Source organism: Chlamydotis macqueenii, chromosome 5, assembly GCF_036417535.1.
Source record: "Chlamydotis macqueenii isolate bChlMac1 chromosome 5, bChlMac1.mat, whole genome shotgun sequence".
NCBI lineage: Eukaryota > Metazoa > Chordata > Aves > Otidiformes > Otididae > Chlamydotis > Chlamydotis macqueenii.
The window spans coordinates 3,382,546-3,402,093 of NC_141560.1; the positions used below are offsets into that span (position 1 = coordinate 3,382,546).

General features: G+C 52.6%; 1 protein-coding gene across 2 annotated transcripts; it reads right to left on the bottom strand.

Moving 5' to 3' along the window:
- Positions 1–1,001: 1,001 nt before the first annotated feature.
- Positions 1,002–7,509, bottom strand: GNPNAT1 (glucosamine-phosphate N-acetyltransferase 1). Of its 2 annotated transcripts, XM_086750051.1 has the most exons (6): positions 7,439–7,509; positions 4,987–5,174; positions 4,226–4,288; positions 3,421–3,548; positions 2,848–2,909; positions 1,002–2,467 (listed from the first exon to the last, which is right to left on the bottom strand). In XM_086750051.1, exons 2-6 carry the CDS (start codon positions 5,156–5,158, stop codon positions 2,320–2,322), a joined length of 573 nt encoding a protein of 190 aa, XP_086606177.1. In that variant the 5' UTR covers positions 5,159–5,174; positions 7,439–7,509; the 3' UTR covers positions 1,002–2,319. The 2 variants fall into 2 exon arrangements, with proteins under 2 accessions (XP_086606177.1, XP_086606178.1); XM_086750052.1 differs by lacking the exons at positions 4,226–4,288; positions 7,439–7,509 and having other exon boundaries at positions 4,987–6,633.
- Positions 7,510–19,548: the final 12,039 nt, after the last annotated feature.

The window sequence follows — 19,548 nt, forward strand, 5'->3', positions numbered from 1 at the left end:
TGGACTGCAGATCAATGAACAGGGCTTCTTCAGTTTAGGAGATGCATAATGTATTTTAATACCACCTGTTCCTGTTAAATGCTGTTATTTGTGGCGTTTTCCTGGTTCCTGTGAACTGTGAGAGCTCTTGAAACATACACCTGTGTCCTAAGTGTTCTTCCAGCTGGCTGGGGCATCCCTGACACCACAGCAGCACTTCTAAGTCCCCAGTATCAGCTCTGCAGCATCTGCCTGCACTTTGCGGAGACATTCCCACTTTTCCAGGGCCGGCAGCGTGCTTAGTGCGTTTGCCAGCTGACCCTCTGCTGGTAACAGGCCAGTTTCTGCCCTGCAGCTCGCACCACAGCCCTTTCCTCAGGCAGGAGGAGTTCCTGGCAGCTGAGCAGGTAACCAGGTGTGACGCAGCAGGTGACAGTGCCCTTCCTCTCCACACCCAGCTGCTGTAGCTGCCAAAGTTGGGAATGTCACCTCCCCCGCACAACAAAGCAGCTCTTGGAAGCTGCAGGGCTGCTGGTGAGCTGGATTCTGCCCAGCAGGGCATTGTCATGCAGCCACAAAACCCAGCTTTCAACCCAATTCATTTGTTTTACAATGATCTAAGCTGGGTGCACAATCACCCGCTCCTCACTGGCACTAATCTTTTCATTAACTCTTAATGAGGGCCTGGAGCTGTTTAGATGGTGTAGATATCGTGGAATTCAAATCATCCACTTTATAGCAGTGGAAAGTCAGCATTAATTAAAACTGTGAGAGGCAAGAAAATCCAGCTCAGTCATCTGGTAGTAGCTGATTTTACACAATTAGTTCGGAGTCATATTTGTGAAAATGGAAGAGTGCATCAGACCCTTTACGTCAATATGGAATCTCAAGAAGTGTTCAACCTAGGGACAGGAAAACAAAGGTATTTGCAGCAGGTGGTACTGTTCCGAAAGACAAGTACGTGCTGACCCTGGATATCTACCGCTAGGCGCAACACAGCAATCTGAAAAGCAGATCAGAGATGTGGCAGTCTTCATTTATTCAGCTTAAACAAAGATTTAAAAAAAAAAAAAAAAAAATCAATAAATAAAACAGACATCCCCAAGGAAACACTATCTTGAGTGGAGTACCATCAGGACCATTAAATAGAACCCCCACCACAACTTAAAGTAGCTCTCCACGCCACAAAGAAAGAACGTTTTGTAAGGCCTAACTTCACAAACAAGACTGGCTGTTCTGTCCGAACCTTCGCGTGTCTATAATGCCCTATTCATCCACGCAGGATTTGTCACTCCCTTTGCACAAAACGCTGCTGTTGAAACCAGGGCTTTCTACGTTATTTGCTTGCCATCGATTGGCAAAAGTGCTAAAATCATTTATCCAATCTTACAGCAAGAGGGATGCTCCGAAGCAGCAACGATCCCTCGGGACCAGGACGAGGGCATTTCCGCGCTGAATGCATCACTGCCAATCCCAAATCCCGCTCCCACTAAGGACCAGGCAGAGCCCCACTCGAGCTGGGGTGTATTCTGTCTGGCAAACATTCCAGTTCCCCAGTTACCTTTGCCCTGTCGCAAACCATGGGATTATTCTGTCAGAAAACAAGTAATTATCCTGAAAACAAAGCGAGTTATCAGCTAAAGTGCAGGACCCCTGCAATGAGAAGCACGCATCCATTTTTAGACTTGGAACGTCAGCTTTAGCGGAGCCCGTCAGGGTTCTCCCCTACCTGCGCGAAGAGTAACGATTCAGAAAATACCGTTTCCGCTATTTGGGAAAACAGTGCCCGCAATACTTCAGGTACACTAACATCAACAGCACTGCAGTGAGCTTTCGTGGAAAGACCAGAACAATCGCCCGCTCTGAACCACTAATTCCGCACGAGAGAAGCGTCCCAGCCCGAGCTACGTCATCCTCCTGTGAAGTACGGACAGGAGCACGACCCCGCCAGCTGTACTTCAGCTACCGAGAAAAGAAGCGCAAACCTTTAGAAAAATACAATGCAAGAAAAAATTTTGACATAAAAATATATACCTTTGGTTAAAAACCTTCCCTTTAACGAGTCCTTTGTAACTCAGCTAGAACAAAAAAAGCTTCACTTAGACTGAACAGTAGTAAAAATTAGTTCTAAACGCTTATTTCCTAACCCAAAGGACCCTTCTAAGATGTCAGTTTTTTTTTTTTTTTGCAGGATTTACACATTTGATGTTCATTACTTATAGGGATCATGATATTTGCAGCGGTAAACTATATAAATTTTCCACGAAGAGAATGTCTGTAGCGCAAGCTCCTCCACCAACAGTCTTTAAGAAAAAAAAAACCAACCCAAACTAGAAGTTCTTAATTAAAGAACCGTTGAAACATGTAGTTCTCTTCAGATACCGAATAGCCAAACTTCTTATAGAAATCCACGTTCTTTGGCAGACACTCAAGTGTAATTTTGTAACAGTTCAGTCTCTTACTTAGCAACGTCAGGGTGGACGTTAATCTGAAAAAGACAGCAAACCAACAGTTAGATTGAAACCGCCCTGAAGGCTAGATGAATTAACATTTAATTAGCTACAGTTATCAGATCTCCAATACTGAAGTTTTACAGCACTCTGCATTTTCCTTCGCTACGGAGGATAGTTGCTACCCCAAGAAAAAAAAAAAAAAGAAGAAACAAAAGAAAAGAACTAAGGACCAGCCTCTTGCAGACAATTTTAGGTTACTGTTAGAAGAACCTCGGCTTGCACTCTGCCAGCTAGCGATACCTTCTGGCTAAACTCTTCTCCGGAGGATCCGCCCTGCAGCGAACCCACAGAGCTAAAACCCTGCTCCCCGGGGTCTGGCGAGCGCTGTTTGCTGGTAAGGTGGGGAAATACTTACAGCTTCCCAAGCTGCTTTCCTCTGCACTCCCCGCTTACTACGACATCTTCTATCCTTCCTCTCTGCGAAAACACAGGCAAGCGTTAGTCAAGCAGAACACGGTTTGGTTAGTTTCCCTACTGCTTTACATTTCATGCTTGGATTTTCCGCTGTCTGCTCAGATGCAGCTCTTCCAGTGGTCGACACACTTGTAACAGCCCTCCCAGCGCCCAGCAGGAGCGGCAGTCCCACCGCAGCCCTTCCCCGCCCAAGGGATTTGTCTCTCCAGCTCCCTGTTTTCGCGCGTCTAGCTGGGACTCCGCAGCAGCGAGATCCTCAGCCACCTGCTCCGTCAGAACCAAGTCTGACTAGCTCGAAAGCTTGCTGGGAGGGAGAACAGGACAGACGTCGATTTGCTCTTTCCTCAAGAAAAGCCAAAGCTTCCCTTTACTATTTAGCTGAGCGCCCAAGGATGGGAGATGATACTTTAAAAATGGCTTTGTGGCGGACTCAGCAGAAGGCACTTCACAGTAACACCATAAAGCAGGAACACGATCTTTTTCCTCACTTCACAGCTGCAGCGAGAGAACGTACCTTTGCACAGGAGTGAGTGAACTTATGTTCTATCACCAGCGTTGCTGTAGCAACAATCTGTCCCAGATTTGTGTCTTCTACGACAGTAACGTAGTAATCTCCAGATCTCTTCATGTGCTCAAAGGTTTCTGTGGGAGTAGACGCGCAGCAGATAAGGTACCGTTAATCTCAGATTAAATCGCTGCGAAGTCTAACGCTTGGCAACAGATTCCACACGCAGATCACTGCAGGGTTCAGGATCGCAAGGAAGATGCGCCCAAGAAACCAGAATCTGAAAAGCCTTGGAGTCAGACTAACCCAAAGACAGAGGGAGGAAAAAGCAGAAATTAAACAAACGCCTTTTCCTTAGCTGCCAGGAGAACCCTCCTGCCGCAGATGGGCACTACGACGAAGGTGGCAGCACCCCTCGGTTTTCTTACATCCCAGTTAAACCAGAGAAGCAAGCTCAGGACGCTGTTGAGCTACGATCAAAGGCAAGCCTCTGCCTCCCTACTGCTGCTGCAAAAAAAAAAAAGCAGCAAAATTCAGCCAAAACAACCCATCACTCAGTAGTCCAGGTATCTAAAGCTGGGTCTCAAAAGCAGGTATACAACTTAGGCCTGTCCCAGCCAAGCAGGCCTTTGGGATAGCTGCAGCTGGATCCAACGCTGAGCGCCAAAGGCTGCCTCGGGGGACCCGGACTAAGCAATCCCTCCGGCATCAGGCAGTCAGGAGCCTCACACCCAAGCAGATCTGCTGTCAGCATCAGTATCCTCTGGTTCCCAGCACCCTCTGCGGAAATGCCAAGAAATAACGACATACTCACTGATAAACTGCTCTGGACTCGCAACTCCAGTTTCAGTCAGCTGACCCAGAACCTTAAAAAAGCCTGTTATAAAAGAAGGGGGAAAAAACCCAAGCCTCAGTGAGGGGCAGACACACACAATCAGCTCCAAATAGCACAGAACAACCCGACACGGCTGTCTGGAGAGTTACCGTCCCCACGGCACCATCCAGTTCAAGCGTATGGAAAAGCCCGTGCTCTGCATATTCTAGAGCCAGACTGGAATCTTAAAATCCAACTCCCGCCTGGAGCGGTGCTGAAGGATCAGCTAATACACCGGCAGCAAACTGCAGCTTGAGTGCAGAAGGTGCATACGTTCAAGCAAGAAAAATATAAGCCTGGAATTACGCGATACTAAGCTTGTCCAACTTTCAGAACTGAAGAAGTCTGCAGGCACTAAGGAGAACGTGCTGCTTCACATCACTTTTATGTTACAGGGAACAGCACCAACAACTGCACTCCCTCTCTAAAGCCGTGGTGAGCAGGAAGCTGTGGATTATTTGAAAGACTGGACTTGAATTTTAAGATTGTTTTTGACGTTATTCAAACAGTAAAGCCAATTGTGGGGGTCACCCAACACAGCAGCACTCCATGGTGCCAAGTGCTCAAATTCCTTACTGATAAAAATGGCACAAATCTGATAAAATGAGCAATCCCCATCTATTGAGAGATAACGCAGAAATTTATACTCTCTAGCTCAGCGCCCAGCTTTCACTTGTGATGATCATTAAACCGGATTCTACCTCGATTTAAATCAGCTGTGCAAAGCGGTCTCAAAACCAGGCCGTCTCCTGGATCTAAAGGAGAAATAGCAGGAGAAAACGTCGTCGTGTTCTCGCTCCAGTCGAGTTCATGCAGAATACTCGGGTCAAACATCGGCGTGTCGTCGGGCATCACGGTTGCAACAGGCATCATGGCTGCGGCGGGTGTTCTGGAACAGAACGCACGCGGGTAAGGGGCGTTTTGGTTTGCTCTAGTTTGAATCTCTAAAGTATTTAGAGATTGCCCCCAGTTATATCACGCCACGTGATGTTCCTCGGGGATGCAAAGAAAGGTGAACGAAAGCAGGGCTGCTGTCCGCTCTGTCTGCAACTGAAGCTCCTCAGCCTTCACCGAACGAGGTCACAGGGGTTAAATAAAGAGCGCTCGCGCTGACACCGTGCACCTTATCTAAAGTCAACACTTGTGGCACTTTCCTGTTCGTCTGGGAAGGTTTTTTCTCTTGGGGGGGAAAAATAAAAAAAAAAAAAAAAAAACACAAACCCAAGGAAGACGGCGACTTGGATATTTAACCTTTACCGCCCTCAGAAAAGGCAAGCGTCTCACACTCTCAAGAAACCTCCCTAAAATACAGTTTAGTGAGTACAGAGATCGCTTGCATTAGTATTCCATTTAAAACCGCACGCTTGCAGCCCGCACCGCGTTCCTCGCGCAGCGCTGTTTGCTCGGTGTGTTTACAGAACCCAACGCCGCCTCAGCTGCGAAGCGCAGGACCGCCACGACGACGGTGAGACACCTGTTAATGATTAAAGAGAGATTTGGGAACGGCGGATTATCTGGAATTAGGGATAAGGGGAAGCAAAGGGATGTATTTTCCTGATTGCTAGATATAGGAATGTAATTCTTACTTTGTTACCCGGGGAATACTTGGCGTATGAACAGAGCCTATGATGGGAATTTCTCCTGAGACTAAGTTCTTTACATATCTTCAAATTAACTTAGCTGCACCATAAAAGACACGGTAGTCACACACTGTTGGACAGGCCAAATAAACATCAGAAAGAAAAACGCATTTGGGATGAACACTTCTCAAAATAAGACCTCTTACAGCCCTGTTAGGCTGCCCAGGGGAAGTACAGAGGATGTTAGCTACGGAGCAACTCGGAGTGACTGAAGCAGGCGAGCCTCAAAACTGAAGGTGGCTCTGAAAACCTAACTCAAAAAGCTTCTTTAAAAACAAACAAACCAAAAAAACCACGCAAACAAAAAAATGAAACAACCACAAAATCTCTTTTTATGCCACCTGTTGGCATACACTGGCCTTTAAATCCCCATCCTCATTTCAATCTGGCATATAAAAGCAAAAAGGAAATTGCGGTGATAGCAATACAAATCCTCATCCCGCGCGAATTTTCAAGACGAAAGAGCGGGAAAAATGAAGTGCAAAGAAAAAACACGTTGAGATGGGAGAGTCAGAAGCGAGAATTCAGGAGTCCCGGCCCTGAGCTTTAGCGATCAGACCACGCCGATACACGCACAGCACTGCAAGCCCATCACCGGCGTATTAATTACGCCGCCGCTAACGAAACTGAAGCCTCCAGCAATCCATTTGGCACCTCTGGTCCTAGACCTCGGTTACTCTAACGTTGCTGTTACCCCATCCCATTACAAAGCCTTCCTAGAACTCACGAGTGTTCATAACAACGTTCGGCGTCCTGGACAGAATAAAATAAATCTTATTCATTTCAGCTGGGGGGTTGCAGAATACCAAGCACACAAAGCAACAGAAAGCCACGTGAAGGAAATAAAAATTTTGATACTTTTCAAGCAGTTAGCAGTCTTCTAAAACAAACTGACAAACTCAAGAGTTATTTTTTCAAAGTACGCCCAGCACAGCTGGAGCAGGAAGAAGTTTGAAGCTTCCCGCATTTCCTGGAGTCAGGAATATGACTTACTCAACAGGGATGCGTTGGCAAATTTAAAAAAAAAATAAAAAATGAATGTATGGTGAGGAAGAAGACCTCTGGCCTTTTTTCCACGGGTCTCTCAGGCCTGCTGGGCCACGCCAGCCCCCCCGGGCCACGCCTGGCCCCCCTCTCCCGTCCCACCTCACCCCGGCTCGGCTCGGCTCGGCTCCGCTCCGGGGCGGCAGCGCCGGACACCGGGGGTCTCCCCAGCCGCCTGCCCCAGGGGGTGTCCCCCCCCCATCGCGGGTGGGGGGGGCGGTGGGTGCGCGGCCTGCTCTCTCCCGGCCCCTCAGCGGCGGGGGACCGGCCACAGCGCCCCAGCCCCGCCCCGGGGGGGCGGCGGACGGTCCCGCACGGCCCCTCGGTGGGGTCCCCGCCTGGAGCAGCCCCCGGGAAGGGGGGGGGGGTGGCTGGGCACACCCCAAGGGGACCCCTCACCCCACACCCAGCCCCTCGGGGGGGGGGGGGGGGGAGTGTCCCCGCTCCCAGCCCCCCCGCCCGCACTCACCCGCGCACGAGGCCGCGGCGCCAAACGCCGCTCGGACCGGCTCCGCCGCACGGACGTGGCACGGCGGTGAGGGGGCGGGGCCCGGCACGCACGCACGGCGGCGCGCAGCCAATCACCGCCGGCGCCGGCCCGGCGACCTCCGCTAACGGCTCCGCCCCCCCCGCGCGTGGATTGGGCGATGAGACGTGTGGCCACGCCCCCTGCCGATCGGAGGCTCCGCCCCTCCCCTCACGGAGCCGGGACAAGATGGCGGCCGCTGCCGTGGGGTCGGTGCCCCGGCGGGGCCCGGCCGCCCCTCCGGCGGAGCTCTCCCCTCGCCCCTCCCCGGCCGTGAGGGCCGTTTCACCGCGGCAGGGGCCTCGGTGGGCTCGGCGGGAGGAGGTCAGCGAGGCCGGTTGGGCTCCAGGGTTGATACTGAAATAAATAAGAGTCCGTTAAAAAGTTTAAATTCTTTATTGCGGCGCTGGACACGCGTGGGGGTGGCTCCGCCCAAATGTGCGTGTCTTTGTCCGAAAACAAAGACTATTTTGAGAGGTTATATATACGTATTCATTAGTTTTCCAAGAAATCCTTAGTATACTCCTCTCATTTCCTGGAACTGTTTATCATATTTAAAACGTCCTTTCTGCGGGTGTAATGAAATGGGCGGGCGGTCCCCGAAAATCGGTCTCCTTTACTTGGACTCTTCACTGGCGTGTGCTCGATACAGATCCTAAGCCTGTTGCCAGGTACCTACTGGCCCAAACTGGTTCAAAACCACCATCTTCCTTGCTCAGGCCTCGAGAAGAAGCTACTTATCTAAAAAAAAATATTGTTATCTAGCTAAGTTCAGCAAGTATTTAACTTATCATTGCGCTGCCCTTGCAGGGAGCCAGCATCTGTGGAAGTCTGGTGTCCGTCCCTCCTTCTCCTTTGAGGGCTCACGGCTTTCAGCTGCGATCCTCACTCTAGATTAATTAGAACAAAATTGGGAACGGCAGCGACAGCGTTGAATCGTTACGGAGGCAGTAACGCGCATGGCGACAACAAATCTCGTCAACAGAAATAGTTTCTTTAGCCAGCCCCTGTCGGGGAACCGTGTGAGGGTACCAGTGTTTCACGGTGGCTCCGTTTCTTGGTGAAGGTAGGCCACCAAACCTTTCTTTCGCGTCCCATTCTGCAGCTCAGGCTAACGAGAAGACTGACACGAACAGGAAGCGGGATTCCAATCAACGGCCACCTTTGATCTTGTCGAGACCGGGGCGTGTGAGCACAAATCCGACACTCTGTTCTGTTCAGGATTCTGGTAATATTTAGTAAGACTTCTCTACGGGCGTTGCTTTCCCACGTTTGGGAAGCTCTGTTTAAGGTTGAGGAGCAAAATTGCTTTAATCAGCCTGACTTTTTATCTTTAACCTTATCGGAGCTTTCTCTTCGGTGATCCACGGAGCAGGAACTTTCTTGCCCCTTGAAAAATGAATTCCTGGTCCTTTTCCTTCCAATTTAGTTGCACTATACGTAGTCACCAGAATTTGGAACGGACCTGTCTGGTTTTTTTTTGAAGTGATTCTGAAGTCCAGGACTTGACGTATACCCAGCCTCCCGGCTGGAACAGAGCTGGAGAATCAAGTCCCAAAGATTTATTCCAGACCATATATTCATTCGTTGTGTGTAAAACCTTTCCTAATGATATAAAATATTTCCTTTCGGCACTTCCTCCCTGTGCGTGCGCCTCCCCAGGCAGACCAGGCGCTTGATGTGGTCGCCCGTACGGGAGTTCATACGGACTGAGGTGCTGTCTGCCTCGAGGTTCTACTCTGATCCTCAGCAAAGCCAACGGTAGCGCCTGTGCTTGTGTAATTTAACTTTCTTGACACAATTTACCTAATTGGGTAATTCCTTCTTTCCACCCTACCGCTTGCTTGTGGATCGTAGGGTGTATGTAGAATTAATTCCTAATAATTTGTTTACTTGATAAACCACGATAGCTGTAAAATGGTGGCCTCTGTCTGATGATGTTCCCAAACGTATTCCAAATCTCGAGGTTATTTCCTTCAGTAGTATTTTTACTATTTCTCTAGCTTTATTGGTGCGACATGGAGAGGCTTCTTGGCCATCGATGGCTTTTATGGCCATCCCATAAAAGTGTCAACTAGAACCAGCAAATACTTCAGCCCTCCTTTTCTTGGGAATTCAGTAAAATCAATTTGCCAGTACTCTGCAGGTGATTGACCTTCCTTAGTTACAGAATCACGGAATGGTTTGGGTGGGAAGGGACCTTCAAAGCCCATCCAGTCCAACCCCCCTGCAAGAAGCAGGGACATCTCCAACCAGATCAGGTTGCTCAGAGCCCCGGCCAACCTGGCCTGGAATGTTTCCAGGGATGGGAACCTCTCTGGGCAACCTGTTAGTTATTCCAAATTGAATTCTATTTCGTGTTTTGGGGTTGTTTTTACAACACATCTCACGCCTTTCAGTAATCAATCCAATAATTTCAACCGTATTTCGACTGGTCGCTGACTTCCGTAAACGTTTTAGTAAGTTCTCCATTCCCCGATGCGCATTGCGATGTTCTTTCTTTCCTAAGCCATTCCCGAGAGAACAGGGCACCACCACCTGTCCTAAAGAGGCAACTGCCCCACCGTTTTTTGTGCTGAGGTCTTTGGCAGGTGAAGCCTTCGCTTCTATCAGTAGTTACTGTGTATCCCGACGCTCGCTTTGCGTCTTCCGTGAAACCGCGTACAGTTCCCGCTCTGGATCCTCTAAAGGAATATCCTTCAGACCTGATCAACCTCAACAACGTTCTCGATGGTCTGCAGGCAGTCGTGTTCAGGCTTCCCTGCTCCCTGCCGAGTCGAGAGGAGCACCGCAGGGTTTACAATAGTGGTTGTTTTCAGTCATATCGTCCCGCTCCAGTAGTACGTCCTGACATTTCAGCGTCCTGCTCGGAGACAGCCGGTGCCCTCCCTTTTGCTCCGACACCGTGACTGCCGTACACGGGACACAGGCTGTTATCTTCTGTCCCAGGGCGAGCTTTCGACCTTCCTGCGTTAACAACACAGTTGCTGCCACTGCCCTCAAATATCCAGGCGGATTTTAGCCTCCAGTTCCGAGGGATATTGTTTTAGTCTTACTGGTGCTGATCCTGGTTTAAGGTCTATTCTCACCGGTTCAGCATTTCTTGATTTTCCAGGTGCTTCCTCTGCCCGTACGGTAGGAATTACCGCGCCCTTGCTCATCCTTGAGCAAGAAGCTACGCACCGAAAGAAACATTCTGTTATCTAGCGAAGTTCGGCGACTGTTTAACTCACATCTGCGCCGCCCTTGCAGAGAAGGAGTAGCTGTCAACAATTTGCTCTTGTAGTCTGGTATCAGCTGAGGCGTTTGTGGTTCCCTGACAAGGTTTTGGCACCAGGAAGAAAAAAATGCCTCCATCTCACCTGTCCCCCCGCGAGCGAGGCGGCTGGCAGGGGAGCGGGCAGTGTCCCTCAGCATGGGAAAGCGATTTCTCCTTTGGCGGGATTTGGGGAGTCCTGCTCCTCGCGACGAGGGGATGTTTGCTGGATCACACCTTCCTCTCATCTGTGCCTGCTTTCTCCTTGCAGCTTGGCGGGGTTTTTTTTTTTTTTTCCACCAGATGCATTTCCCATAAGGATTTTGTTATTTGTTTTGACTTCTGGAGGAGAGGTAAAGCCGAGGCCCAGACCGCGTGAGGTCAGTGAAGGTCCGTGCGATGCTTCTCAGAAGCAACAGCTCACTAGGCAGGTGGCAGGGATAATCGCTTGCTGCTCTGCCTGCTTTTCCCTGCTTTTTCACTGGGATCTGGCCTCCGGAGTTCCTCCGGGAAGCTGCTTGGTGGCTTTGGAGGGCTGCTCTCCAATCCAGAGCTGGCCGCAGCTCAAGAGGAGCTCGCGGGTGGCTGCAGAGAGATGGCACAGATGAAAGGGCTGCACAACGGTTCCTCTTTCTCCTGAGGAATCGCAGGTGGCAGCGGCTTTCATCATGAAAGCGTCGCTCCCTTTGATGATTTTCATCCTTGGGGGGTTGTTTTTGGAAGCTCCGTCACTCCCCCTGGACAAGACCTGCTGTCCTGTGCTGGGACGGGCTTTGTTCAACCTCCAAGGCTGGCAGGGGGCACGAATGAGGGTTTTTTCTTCCTTTTCAATAATAAGAAGAAAAGATATCATCTTGAGAGACTGTTTTAGGAGTAGCTGAAGCCAAGGCACGCATGTAGCACGGCGCAGGAGGCCTGCTGAACGAGATAATTCTACGACGCGCTTCCGAGACGTGATTTTCATTTTCCGTGTTTTTTCCCCCGTTTTCTTTACCCTCAGAGTGAATCACTCTCCGTTACCGTGGAAACAATCAACATTACTTAGTTTATTTTACTTCTTCGGGCCCGGAGTGACCAGATGACACATACCAACCTCCCTGGGCTCAGGCACACCCCAAATCTGGGGGCGATGCTCGCCCCGAGCGTGTTGGCTGGGGGCTGCAGGGGTGAGTCACCGTGACCGTTAACCTTTCGGCACGAGGGAGAGGCGCGAACTGGGGGTGAGCTGTCCCCCTCCCCTGTTCCTTCTCTATTTCCTTTGTTTTGAGGGATAAAGAGGAGCGGAAATGTCCCATCCATGCTAAAAAATGAACATTTCCTTCTTCCACGCAGAAAAAGGAGCGGGGAAGTGCTGGTTTGGCTGGTTAAATGGGGAAACTGGGAGCGCGGACACGTTTCCACTGCGTGAAAAATGGCAGACGGGGGGGTTTAGCTTAACTCCCTCCTTGGTGCCTTTTCCTTGATGGAAAGATTTTACAGATGTGAGGTAGATTTTGCATCTTATCCAAGTAATTGTGAAAAGTCTTGGCTTTTTAAAACCAAAATCGTGCCGTATGAAAGCCGTGACCACATGGGGTCAGCCCAGCTCTCCCCAGCGAGGCTCGGAGCGGAGATCCTGGACCCGCACGAGGAACACGGCGGGTTTTGGCCAAGCCTTATCCAGACACATCCTCCCAGTTTCCTGCAATCGGCCCTGGAGGGACATCCTGACCCAGAAGGTACATCCGTCCCGTGGCGTTTAACAGCTGGACGGTGCTGTCTCAGCTTCTGACCTCCCGAGCTCCTGCGCCGCAGCCTCACGTTACAAAATGAGGAAAAAATCCTTTAGTTTGGTTAAACCTCTTGACCTGCCCCAGCAGGACCGTTTTCTGTTAATCCTAGAAACCAGTCCTGTCCTATTTACTGCCACAAGCACTGACTTCAGCTTGGCTTGGGGACAGAAACCTTTCTGCACCTGGGTTTTGTAGCAGCGTGTGTCTAAACCAGAGCAGGGAAATGATCTGGATGGAAAAAAAACCTTTCCAAGGAAAGGTGAATTTGCCAGGCTGTGGGTGGAGGTGGGAACGGACCCTCTTCAACTGGGTTTGCAAGCTGAGAGCAAAGAAACCTCTCACAAAGGTTTGCTCCTTACCACCCTCCCAGAGCCCATCCAAAACTCCCCGTCCAAACCTGGGCCGGCCGCACCGGCAGGGCAGAACGGGGCCAGCTGGTTTTCAGCCACCTCCCACCCCGTGCAGTGAGTTTTAAGCTTTTTCTCTAATTTTAACCCCATCAGAAGGAGATGGTGGTGTTCTTTTGGACTTTTAAAGAAGAGGTGGCCAGCAAGGAGGGACTGGCTGAGTGTACCCCGCGAGGGAAAACTGGATGAGGGCTCAGCAACTTTGCGAAGGCTCTGGAGAGCCCGTGCGTGGAATGGGCTTCGCTTCCTACCCAAAGCTTGGCGAAAGGCATGTGGTCGCTGGTGAGCTCTCACATCTCCTTGAGACATCTCCAGGTCCCAGCCGGTGGCTTTTTAAAGGTCAAGGGCCACAAAGATGCTGAGAGGGCTGGAGCAGCTCTGCTGTGAGGCCAGGCTGAGAGAGCTGGGGCTGTTCAGCCTGGAGAAGAGGAGGCTCCGGGGAGACCTGAGAGCGGCTCCCAGTGCCCAAAGGGGGCTGCAGGAAAGGTGGGGAGAGACTCTTCAGCAGGGCCTGGTGTGACAGGACGAGGGGTCATGGTTTTAAAGTGGAAGAGGGTAGGTTTAGATTAGACATTAGGAAGATTTTTTTTACACTGAGGGTGGTGGAACACTGTCCCAGGTTGCCCAGAGAGGCGGTGGATGCCCCATCCCTGGAAACATTCCAGGCCAGGTTGGCCGGGGCTGTGAGCAACCTGATCTGGTTGGAGATGTCCCTGTTCCTTGCAGGGGGGTTGAGCTGGGTGACCCTTGAGGGTCCCTTCCCACCCAAACCATTCCGTGATTCTATGATTCACAGCAGCCAACAGCTAAATCTCCCCGGTACCTCCGAGGCCAAGATTTGGTTGCTGAAGAGCAAGGGGAAAGTTGAGATGACACATTTCCTCTTGTGTCACAGATGTGTTCATCTCCTCGTTGCTGAGGAAAAACAAAAAACCAAACCAGCAAAGCGATCTCCTCGGGCTGCTCCGTGCTTGCCGGTGCTGGAACAAGGTGGTCACAAGGCAGGGAAATGGCAAATCTGTGACTGCGGGAGAGTCGGAAAGATGGGAAAGGAGCCATGCACTTGTTGGATGTAAATGTCGGAGTCTGAAACACGCCCTGCTTTATGAGGAGAGAAAAGCGCTCTCCTTTCCTTCGGCCGTATGACACAAGTCAGGAAGAACGAATAAATCCTTGCCGCAATAAAGCTGTTTGCGTTCTGTTTTGGAAACAGATGCTCAGGGCTCGGTATATCCAGGGACCAACCTCTTCGATTCTTTTTAACCTCTCGTAGGCTGTATCCAGCCACCAGTAAATCCCGAGCAGTGGAAATGTCGGCATAACCCAGCTCTGGGCACCTGGATTTTGCAGAAGACCAAGCTTAACTCCCATCTCTCTGCCAGAGGAAAGAAAGATGCTGCCCTGTCTGCCCAAATATTACCCGTGGATGGAGAGCGAGAAACTAAACACCTGCTCGAACTCGAGAAAGTCGTAGGGGAAGCCTGGCAGTCCTCAGCAAAGTTCTGCCGTCATCCAAATGGCCGCCTGGGACCTGGGAAACGGAATTTCTTTGGGGTTTCTGGTAGCGTCAGTTCTGAAAGGAGAGGTGCGTCTGGTGTCTACCTCGCTGGAAATAATTATCCCAGGGGTTAAAAAACATGTGAGCGCAGCGCCAGCATCGCCCTCCTTTGGATGTCATCAGCTCACCCCGAAAAACTGGAGCTGGGATCAGATCAGGCTCAGATCCAGCCTTGAGCTGAGACATGGGGAACCCAGCCTCAATGGTACCTCTGCTCCCAAAGGTAACCCCAGAGATTTACCGTCCCCGCGGGGAAATGGGTGTTTTCTCACCAGCACTTGGCTGGCAGATCTCCCCAGGCGTCCCGTACGAAATGAGTGCCCTGTGGATTCGATAAGTCATCTTCTCTGGGTGGATTAGGGAGTAAATAACAGCTTTTACCTTCTTCCCTTCCACTAAATACAGGTTGGTGGCACCGTGATAGCGTTTATCTAGTGGCTGTCCCTGCAAAGGTGCTGTCTCGCCCGACGTCCCATCAGTGGGCCAGTCAAGAAGGACCTTCCTGTATTTCCCGAAGATAGGCATGATTAAATTCAGGATCGAAGCTTCTTCAAAGGAAATACAGCCCTGGTCTCTTGTCCTCCCCTTCCACGGATGCTGGGGGACATTTAAGGGACCAAACTGGTTTCTCTGCAGCCATGGGGCACCTGGGGTTTGGGCATGGGTAAGCGTCCAGCCGGCACCGTCGGGTCATCCGAAACATGAAGGCAAAATCACCGCCCCGGCAGGATGAGCGGTGGAGAGGAGCCGTTCGGGAGGGAGCTCTCGCACCCTGGTTGTACGTGAGTCCCAGCACGGCGGCTCTGCTCGTGCCCGCCCCGGCTGAAGGCTCGGCAGCAACCCCCCGGCAGAAAAAGCCTTGACGCGTCCCTCCGCAGCCGGCTGCCGGGACAAAGTGTGCAACAGTTTGGAAGTAAGTGGTTAACAACCGGCGGAGCTGGGAGCAAGGGGAGGCTCTGCCCGGCCGCTGGACCCTGCACCGTGCCGGGGAACGTGGGGCCTGGGAAGAAGCCCGCCCCGAATCCGGGCAGCCGAGGACGATATTGCCACGTGAGCCCTTGGCGGGCTTGGTCTCTGTTTATCCATTGCGGTGGAAATGCTTTATCTTCCGCCCGGGCCGCCCTGTGCGAGCGGTGATAAGAGGCGGTTGTTAAACAGACGCCGAAGCTGATGTTCCCTTGATCTCTGATTTCCAAGGTTAGAGAGAAGAAAAAAAAAAAAACAAAACAGCGGCTGATTCCCGTGCCCAGAGCCAGTGCGGTGTGGGCAGGGGTCCTGCGGGAAGGGGTCTGGGAAGGGTGGGAGGAGAAAACGCAGGGGGTTTCTTGGAATTGCACAGCAGTGAACGACTGGGCACCTGCTCACACCTGGAGAGGATCAGCATGGCCACGAAAACGTCAAGAGTTTGCTCAGGTCTCTGCCATGCTCACACCTTCCCTGCCTGGGGTGATGGTCCTCCTGGACACCAACCAGACCTGGTGGCAGTTGGTGAACAGTGGAAAAGGTACCACAGTTTGTACCAGTGGCTTCACCCCATCCATCCATCCGTCCTTCCATCCGTCCTTTCATCCCTCCACCCATCCATCCTTCCATCCTTTCATCCCTCCACCCATCCATCCTTCCATCCTTTCATCCCTCCACCCATCCATCCTTCCATCCTTTCACCCATCCACCCACCCATGCCTGGGTGTACTTCCATCATCCATCCCTGACCACTTTTGTGCTGAGGTTCAGCCAGATGCAGCCAGGAGCGGGGAGAGCAGCCCCAAATTTCCCTCCCGAGGAATCTCCCACCCATCGCACGGGGTGGGGAGACTATGGCCAACCCACCCCCAGCTCTGGTGGGGTCGGTCCTGGCTGGAGATGGGCAGAGGGTCTGGATGGGGCAACAAGCACTTCCCAGCTTTTTTGACCAAACTGAGATGGATCTGCTGCTGAAAAGAAGAGAAATGAAAGAGAGCCACTTGCGTGGTCCATCTGGAGAGATGTCCGCATGCTGGGAAGAGCCGGGGAGGAGTGAAACTCCAGATGTCAACCAGAAAATAACGAATGCCCTGAGTGAAGAACTGGGATGGAATGGCCACGAATGTTGGGTGTGAGACCAGTGAGTGACGACGGCTGGTCCTGGGGTGGAAAGGGACAGCTGTGCTTGCGGATCCGAGCCGGCTGCGGGCTCACTGAGCACTGATGGTGGCTGATACACCCATGGGACCCAGCATCGTGCCACCGCCACAGCGAGTGATGCCCACTGTGGTGTCCCTGGGCCACCTGCAGCAGGGTGGCAATCTCTCCTTGATTTCCCGTGGCCCATCTCGCTCGTCCGTCCCTTTTCCCTCTAGATGGAGTTATTACACATCGCATTTCCATGTCCCTGCCGCCCTGCTTGCATCCTCATCGCCTGGGCGCTTCCCGGGAATTTAATGACTTGAGTTTAACAAAGCCCAGCCTATCCTGAGGGCCTGGCGCCTGCGTGTTGCGTGCGTGGGACAGGAAGGATGAGCTGTGCTTTGGGTGCGCGTGGGCAGGGGAAGAACGGGGGTCGCTCCAGATGAAGCGAGAGCGATGAGGCGGGGACGTGCCGCGGGCTCTGCGGAGCGTCATCCCTTAATTCTGCTGTACGAGCTTCTCCTCCTTCCTCTTACCTTGGTGGGGAGGGAGGGGGGGCAGGAAATCCTGCGGGGCTATTTTTGTGCTCTGGGTTAATTAACGGCGGCGTTAAGGGACTGGGATTGGCTTGGCCGCAGAGGGCCTGAAGGACAATTTGGGAGCTGAGGGTTCCAGATGTGCTCGTTCCCAGGCCGCGTGGACATCTGAGATAGCGCCGAGTTTGGCTGCGGGCGCCGGGGGAGCGGTCGGGGCCGATTCTGCACTGCGCACCACGCTGCGTCCGGGGCCAGGACCATCCTCGGGGCGGCGTCACCCTTCATCTCCACGGTGTGCTGCAGGGCTGGGAGCGTCGGTCCACTCATCTTTTAGGTGATTGAAAGAATTTTCTTCTTTTTTTTTGCAACTCTGCATGAAAGAAGAACACTCAAAGTGCTGGCCTGGTGCTCTCCCTGGTGCTCAGCTCGTTCCACGACGTTCCCTGCTCTCAGCATCTCTTCCAGGATCCGGCCCCTCCGTTGCTTTTGAAGATTTAACACCCCTCTCCCTCCCCCTCCGTCATTTCCCCTTCGGTCTCAAGACGTGTTCCCATCCGCTCCTCCTGTTTATGGGAAGGGAAAAAAAAAACATCCAGGAGACAAAACAGCCGCCCCCGGCCGTCACCCGGACCCCGCGGCGGGGCGGAGTTCAAGGGGAGCCCCTCGGCTGTAAGGCCGTGTCCTTTGAAGTGCCTGACACTTGATTTTTCAGCTGCGGGAAGATGGGAATCAGATGTGGTCCCTCCAGATGGCCACCTGGGACGGGGCACAGCGCGGAGAGGGGCTGGAGGTGGCCTCGGGGCAGCTCTGGGCGGGCAGGGATGGGGGTCTGGGCTGGCCGAGGGTGTTTTTACCCTGTGTTTGTTTTGGGGGGACATCTTGGGGTGTGTGTCACATGGGGGGACAGCCTAGTCTCATCAGCAGGCCAGGACCCAAGTTCTAGGAAGGGACATCTCTAAATATTGTAGAATCATGGAATCACGGGATGGTTTGGGTGGGAAGGGACCTCCAAAGCCCACCCAGTCCAACCCCCCTGCAAGGAGCAGGGACATCTCCAACCAGATCAGGTTGCTCAGAGCCCCGGCCAACCTGGCCTGGAATGTTCCCAGGGATGGGGCATCCACCACCTCTCTGGGCACCCTGGGACAGTGTCCCACCATCCTGTTGCAGTGGCCTCCTCCTCCGGCTTTGCCTGAGCCTCTGCATGGCCCAAGCTCCCAGCATTACGCGGATTGCGTTCGGCATGCTCACCCCCTCTCCCGCTGGCGTGCTGGTGGGGTAGAGCTAACGGCTGAGCTCGGCCGCAGAGCTCTGCCCCGGGATTAAGGAATTGCACGAGAAGGACAACAAAGCCACCGTTGTCCCCTCCCGTGAGCCCTGACTGGTGCAAGCCCAGTTTGGAGGGCATGCGGTGCCTCTCCCTGGGCAGACTGGGACCAGTGGGCTTTCTTCCTCCTTCGCGGCCCCTTATGCTCATCCCGGAGCGGATCCGGTGCCTCCCTCTGGGCTGTTCCCTGGGCAAGGGGAGCGATTCCCAGCCGGGCTCTCCGACCTGAGTCAAATTTCTAACCCAGCTCCTCTCCCATTTCTTTTACGCCCCCTTTCCCAGGGAGGAAATCAAAGCCCGGCTTGCTCATTCAGGGCTGACCAGCTGCTGACCGAAAGCCAAAAAAAAAAAAAAAAAACCAAAAAAAGAAAAAACCCAACTGCAGAGCAAATGCTTTATTTGCTCAAACCGCTCCTTTCTCAGGAGGGGGAGTGGGAGTTGTCCAGCCGGAGGCTTCCCACCAGCCCGGGATCTGCGGCTTCGCCCGCAGCCGACAGCGCAGGGGAGCTCCGCTTCCAGGTCTTTGTCCGACCTGTGGATCAAAGGGAGAATTTTCTGAATGATTTCGGTGTCTGACAGGTTCTCGCATATTTGAGTGGCTGTAAAACATGGAGTTGGCCTTTCCCAGTCGCTTGGGCTCCAGGAAAATATTTGGATGCTCCTGTGTCCGCCTAAAAAAAGAAACCCCTCGGTGTGCAGACACTGTGGCCTCCGACTCCGCCAGCTTTTTCGGGGCGAATTTGGCACGTTGGGTTTTCAAATTCTTCTTAAACCGGTGTTTCCCATCCCCTCCCTCCCCAGCCCGGTGGCACTGCAGCTCCTGGGTGAGTTTTCACCTCCCTTGGTGGGGAAGGTCCAGATTTGCACCCCCGGGGCCTCGCAGACCTGCGGCCTCCGTAACCCCCTGGGAGAAGGCCCCGTTTGCCATCTGCGGTTATGAAAACCAGACGGGGGAGCTTAAGAGAAACCGAAGGAGCGGTTCCTGGGGCCTGAAATATGTGGAACAGCTGGAGGGACGCAGGGGATTTCAAAGGGAAGGCCGGGATGCCGGTGGAAACGGGAGCAGGCGCGAGGCCGCGCTGCCCGGACCG

Excerpts from the sequence above, each read along its gene's own strand:
- GNPNAT1 (XM_086750051.1), bottom strand. The coding sequence starts at position 5,158 with ATGATGCCTGTTGCAACCGTGATGCCCGACGACACGCCGATGTTTGAC. Across the intron at positions 4,289-4,986 it reads CACAGCTGATTTAAATCGAG|GCTTTTTTAAGGTTCTGGGT; the intron begins GTAGAATCCGGT and ends CTTTTATAACAG. Across the intron at positions 3,549-4,225 it reads GAGTCCAGAGCAGTTTATCA|AAACCTTTGAGCACATGAAG; the intron begins GTGAGTATGTCG and ends CTACTCCCACAG.